This window comes from Notothenia rossii (assembly GCF_949606895.1).
Source record: "Notothenia rossii genome assembly, chromosome: 1".
Taxonomy (NCBI): Eukaryota; Metazoa; Chordata; class Actinopteri; order Perciformes; family Nototheniidae; genus Notothenia; species Notothenia rossii.
In genome coordinates, this window is record NC_136912.1 from 29,449,646 (window position 1) to 29,455,645 (window position 6,000).

Sequence of the window (6,000 nt, forward strand, 5' to 3'; positions counted from 1 at the left end):
CTCCTCTTTTTTTGTTTTTTGCAGTGTATATATTTAGCACATTTTAATGTTAATAGGCTTACCTTTAACCTTTGTGTGCTGTTTGGGTCTGTGGGACCCATTTTCAGTGTTTACTAAAAGAACATGTTTGCAATCTAATTATTTTAACCTGCTTTATTTGGGGGTGGACGGGCCTCAGCTCCTCTAGGGGGGTCCGGGGTCATGCTCCCCCGGGAAGATGTTTTTTTAAATGTTGAAGTGAAATGCTGGTGCACTCTGGTGTATCCATACATTCTGGTGAATTTGTGGATACAGCTTTCAACACTCATATGAAAGGGAGCTGTATACTTTTCAATAATCCAATCATCTATAGAATATGATCACAACCAATAACAAATCATTTAAACTGGTTTATTCTTATCTTATGTTACCTAGTTAGCATTCTTTCTTTCTATTTATGTATATTTTAGTAATCACTCCCTTTTTAAACTGTTTTTTTTTTTTTACTGTCCTATAGTACACATTGGAATGATTTCTTAATTTATCTATATTAAATAGATAAAGGTGTGCTCTCTCGCTCGCTCTCTCTCCCTCCCTCCCTCCCTAGCTCTCTCTCTCTCTCCCTCTGTCTCGCTCGCTCACAGAGGCTGTGTGCTCCTCCGTGGCGATGACGGCTTGCGTTAAAAAAATAATAATACACATATTTGTAAAGTGGGGGGACACAAACGGGATTTCGAAAAGAGCGGGGGACATGTCCCCCCTGTACCCAGTGGAAATTACGCCATGCGTGTGTGTGCGTCAAGTGCAATAAATATATATGCAAGTTGCAACACACAGAGTAAAACTCTGCCCCTCATGTGCTGTGTAGGCTGGCACGACTAGGCTGTTCAATGGGGCTGATGTTTTATGTAGATTCTGCCAGAAGGAAAATCAGCAGGGAGGTGCCACATTGCTTTTCTTCCCGACTGCAACTCTGGACCCGCAAATCAAGCAAGAACGTGATTGGTCGATATTCATTGTGGGGGTGGCGGGAGGAGGGGTGTTAGATAGATATAGATTTATATTAAGTAGATAGAGTTCGCTATGATTTAGGTTTTGTTTATGCATAGGGTAGATTCTTTTAATTACATTTCCTTTTTTGTTTTGTGTATTTTATACATGGACTTGCTTGGCGAGCTATTTTTAGGGCGACTCACGTTGCCCCTGCGGGCGACTAAGTGCCCGCGGGCACCGTGTTGGCTACCCCTGGCCTAAAGACTGTGAAAAACACAACACAAAAGTAAACTAAAATATGACAAATGAGCTGATACATAAAAAAAACTATAAAATATCTACAGATAAACTTGATCACGATCTATTTATCTCTTCCCCAGGCTTTCTTTATATAACTGGCTTATGGATTGTTTACATGTGGACATCCATATACAGTTATTCTTGCATGTACTGTATGTAAAGAAAAAAAGTATCTTAAATCTACACTGTAATTGTTGGTTAATGTATTCACCCTAGCGCAATTTATGAAAGCATCAAGTCTGTAGACACAAAAATATAACCCCATTAGAAACACTAATAACCTTGTGTGTTTGGTTCCAGGTCCATCAAGGTTCTGTTGCCATACCCGCCCCCTGAGTACAAAAGCCTTCCCCATTGGCTGTATGAGCTGTCCGACATCAAACTTAAAAAGCTGTTGGAGCAGGGAGACTCCCAGAGGGTCCGAGAGTTATCGTTGGCTCTTATAACAGTCCTGAATGAGGTAGGAGAGTCACCGACACACAGCAATGAGGAATGGAATCATCATCCAATTGTTCATCAGTTGAAGCATCCCTATATTTGTCTTGTTACAGTATGAGCAGTCCAGGGAGGGGGTCCGGGTTTTCCCAGCAGAGCGTGGTTACCGAGTCAGAGTCCGCAGCAACATCACCAGAGCACTGACGGCTCTCGACCTGACCACCGTCAACGACATCCAGCAGACCTCCGCTGCGTTGGCTCAGTGCACGGTGAGCAGAATGAGAGGGAGGCTAGAGGGGGAAGGAAAGGAAAGAGGGCAGGGGAAACAAGAAAATTAAGAAAAGGCAAGACTAAAGGTAATAAATAATGTGTGTTTGTTTTCCAGGCGGTCAGTCGGGAGTTCATATGCGAGGAGTGTCAGAACAGCACTCTGAACAAGCTGGAGTCCATGCTGGAGATCCTGCAAACTGACACCAAGCAGGGCACCGTCACTCCCACTGAGATAGCCGACAACATCCTGAACATCATGGGTAAGAGTGAAAGTTTGGATAAAAGTCAACTGTAACATTAATTAGGATCTAGCAATAAGTCTTCATTCATGCATGTGTCTTGCTAAGTGGAGGGTAAAGCCTTCTCAGTGCTGTTGCGTATAACCAGTTGCAGTACGCAAAGAGTACTGGTGGAAATTTGTGACACTCAAAGTTTAGGATTTGAGTACAAATACTTATCTGTGACTTGCAATATCAATCAATCAATGTTTATATATATAGCCCAATATCAGAAATGTTACATTTGTCTCAGTGGACTTCACAGTTTGTACAGAATATCAGTATGACAATACGACACCCTCTGTCCTTAGACCCTCACATCGTACAAGGAAAAACTTCCAGAGAAAACCCCACAGTTTAAAGGGGAAAATTGGAGAAACCTCAGGGAGAGCAACAGAGGAGGGATCCCTCTCCCAGGACGGACAGACGTGCAATAGATACCGTGTGTAAATCGAAAAGATTATACATTTACATCATAGGTAGACCAAATGTTTGGAAATGCATGTGTCTATACATAATAGGAAGATGAATCCACGAGGATGTCAACAATCCTGTGGGAGCCATCAGGGAAGTAGTATGGTGAAAGTCAGGCAGGACCGCAGAGACAGGTTCAGCCACGACTCGAAGTCCAGGACTCAGATCCAGTGCTCAGGATAGAGGATCCAGGACACACGACCGCAGCAACAGGATCAGCCTCGACTCAGGATACCGGCGTATTTGTAGACACAAAAAAGAGATTTGGGGGAAGCTGGGTTAATCGGAACATGAGAGTACACAGGTACAAACAGACAGAAAGACGGAGTAAGGTGCCCCCCCCCCAACAGTCCAAGCCTATGGCAGCTAAGCTAACATGTCTACATACATGCACTCCCTTAGGATAGGTTGAGGGAATAGGGTAGCAAGTAAGAAACAGTACAATACAAAACAATACAATGACTTTGTTCCTCCTCTGCCATATAACCAGCACCAATATACTTTGTGTCCCCTAATTTACAAGATGTCTACTATCCTCTGAGAAAAACAAACTACAGCGACACTGTGCTGTTACTGTGTCTCTAACTTCCTTCTATTCTTTACCATATATTCCTGAGCTGTTAAAGGGGCCCTATTATGCTCCTTTCAGGTTCATATATGTATTTTGTGTCTCTACTGTGACATGTCTACATGTTTTAATGTTCAAAAAGGTCTTTATTTTTCTCATACTGCCTGTGCTGCAGCACCTCTTTTCACCCTCTGTCTGAAACCAGAGCCCAGTCTGCTCTGATTGGTTAGCCTTCCGGCTCTGTTGTGATTGGTCAACAGCTTAGATATGTACAACCCCTTAGCCCATCACATACAATGTGAATTAGTGCACTAGCCAATACAGTAGAACCACGAGTGTTACATAGTGATGTCACTATGTTATGGAAGTATACAAAGAGTACAACGGAGGCGTTTAAGGCAGAGAGGTGTGTGTGGGAGAGAGGGACCTTTGGGATTGTAGCCTTTGCAGACCATTTACATGCACAACAACATGTATAACACACTAGAGGAAAGGGAAAATACCCAAAAGCATGATAGGTCCCTTTAACCTGATCTCCTCCCGTCCCTCCAGGTGATCTGATCCATCAGGTTGGCCAGTCAACATCACAGTCCTACCTCCAGCCTGCCTACCTGGATTCCCCCTCACCTCCCTTCAACTCCTCTTTGGAGCAGCACCCTCTGCGAGTGGCGGCCAAAGCTTATAGCCTGTCCTCGGTCCTCATGCGGATCCTCATGCACGCCCGCGTGCTCAATGAGGAGCCGCTCGTGCTGAGGGGAGCCGAGATCATTGCCACGGGAAAACTGGCGGACCCCCAGAGTCTGCTATGCTACCATGGCAACATCTTTCCAGGTGGGTTTGTGTATCTAGTATCATTAGCTATGCTTTTAGTGTTTCTGTAAGTGGTAACTAACAGTAGTATATATCAGTGCTTAAACCCCCTTTTTATGTTTCCAGAGTGGCAGCGTTTCTCCATCCCTCGAGCTTTTAACTCCAGTCTGCGCCAAGCGGCTGCAGGAAACGGCATCATGCAGCTTCTGTTTCAGGTAACAGGAGGGAAACTACTTACTTGAGTACAACATTCTTTGTTTCTCTAGAGTGCTGCTGTAAAACTTGGCAGCATGTTAGCTGCAGGTGCCGGAGTCTCTTATCACAACACACTCAAATAAATAAGTTGTCTGAAGTGGTTTTGTTTTGTGATTTCAGCCTCACATCATCAGATCTAACCTTCTATTTTCTCTTCTTTTTTTCCTCACAAGGTGGATTCCAACCCCTTCCCCTTCAACTATGTGGCGAATTACACCGTCTCCACTGAGGTGGCATCCATGGAGTTCCGCACTGAAAATGGAACCCAGATTCCCATCTCCGGACTGGACGACAGCCTGGCCATCACCGTCGCTGTTAACAACGGGAGCAGCAGAGCAGAATCGGGTCCCGAGGGCTCTGCTGGAGGAGGGGTCTTCCCCAAGGCTGTTAACATCAGCCACTGCGACTCCGTCATCGTCATGGTCAGCACAGGAAACACCAACCGACAGGCGGGGCTGTTTGTTCAGCTCAACTTCACCTCTCAGGAGGGTGGGTCCTCCCGTTCACCACACACATACTTTATATAATGTATTCAACACAGACAACACACCCACCGGTATGTGTAAAGACCCCTTTCAGTTTTAATGTACTGCTCCTAGGTATACAACCCGCAGACCTTAGTTGGACATTAAAACACTTTTGAACAATATTGGCTGCTTTGAAGCAGCAGGTAAGCAGATTTGAGCCATATTGGGCTCATTGAATACAAAACGTTAGTGCCCTCGAACAAATCATGTTCTAGAGGAAAGGGAAAATACCCAAAAGCATGAAAAGGGACAAACATACTTTATTATTTAAAACTTTTAGTTTTAAATAATAAAGTATGTTTGTCCCTTTTTTCTCTTTTGTAGGGATGCTTGTTCATTTTGAGTACTTTTTCTAAAAATGTGTGGTTGTATATTTGCAAAAATACGTAAATGTGTTGCTTAATAAAAAATGTTATTGTTTAAATATATACAAATATTTTTAATAAAACTTTCAATTAAAAATATAAGTAGCAACAACAAAATACATTTGATATTTAAAAGCTTTAATGGCACTGTTGTTTTTTGGACTGGCCTTAAAAGAGATTAACTTCTTGTCGTTGCTTTTCGTTGTTTGTTTGTAGCCTTTATTTAACCAGGGGGTATACTATGAAGCAGGATTTTTGCTTAGCCGGCTAACTTCAGGGAAAACTCTGGGTTTCCGGTCCTACGAAGCTGGTTCTCTTTTTAGCAGGCTAGATCTCCATGGTAACATAGGCTGTGCGGCTAACCTGGTCGGGAGCAGGTTAGGTTGCAGGCTAAGAGCTCAACTCAGTGAAAGCACTGCCTGCTGACCAATCAGAGCTCAGTGTGTGGAGTTTAAAGCGATCAAGTCATATTGCAGGAGAAAGGAAATACAGAAAAGCTGCCGTTGCAGGAAAGACGGCCGGCAAAAATCACCGACTGTGTGAACGTGAACATTAATAGAATATCACCTCCTGTCTTCAGAGCAATCTGACTATTATAACATTAGCGTTAAGAAAGCTTACTTAAATATCTGCCACAACATAAGTAACCGGATCAGAGTAACATTAAGTACTGTCCGCAGCATATCACATCATAATGTATCATATATTTCCTTATCTGAGTCAGCTGAGCCGTATCTGGCCGTGCA

General features: G+C 43.5%; 1 protein-coding gene across 1 annotated transcript in view; it reads left to right on the forward strand.

Annotated features, from left to right (window-relative positions):
- The window catches only part of pkd1a (polycystic kidney disease 1a), an 84,132-nt gene that overhangs the window by 52,647 nt on the left and 25,485 nt on the right, over nt 1–6,000 (forward strand). The window contains exons 28-33 of the mRNA XM_079688105.1: nt 1,573–1,732; nt 1,824–1,976; nt 2,093–2,237; nt 3,850–4,128; nt 4,234–4,322; nt 4,536–4,851. Coding sequence (XP_079544231.1) covers nt 1,573–1,732; nt 1,824–1,976; nt 2,093–2,237; nt 3,850–4,128; nt 4,234–4,322; nt 4,536–4,851 — 1,142 coding nt within the window. The remainder of the gene's footprint in view (nt 1–1,572; nt 1,733–1,823; nt 1,977–2,092; nt 2,238–3,849; nt 4,129–4,233; nt 4,323–4,535; nt 4,852–6,000) is intronic.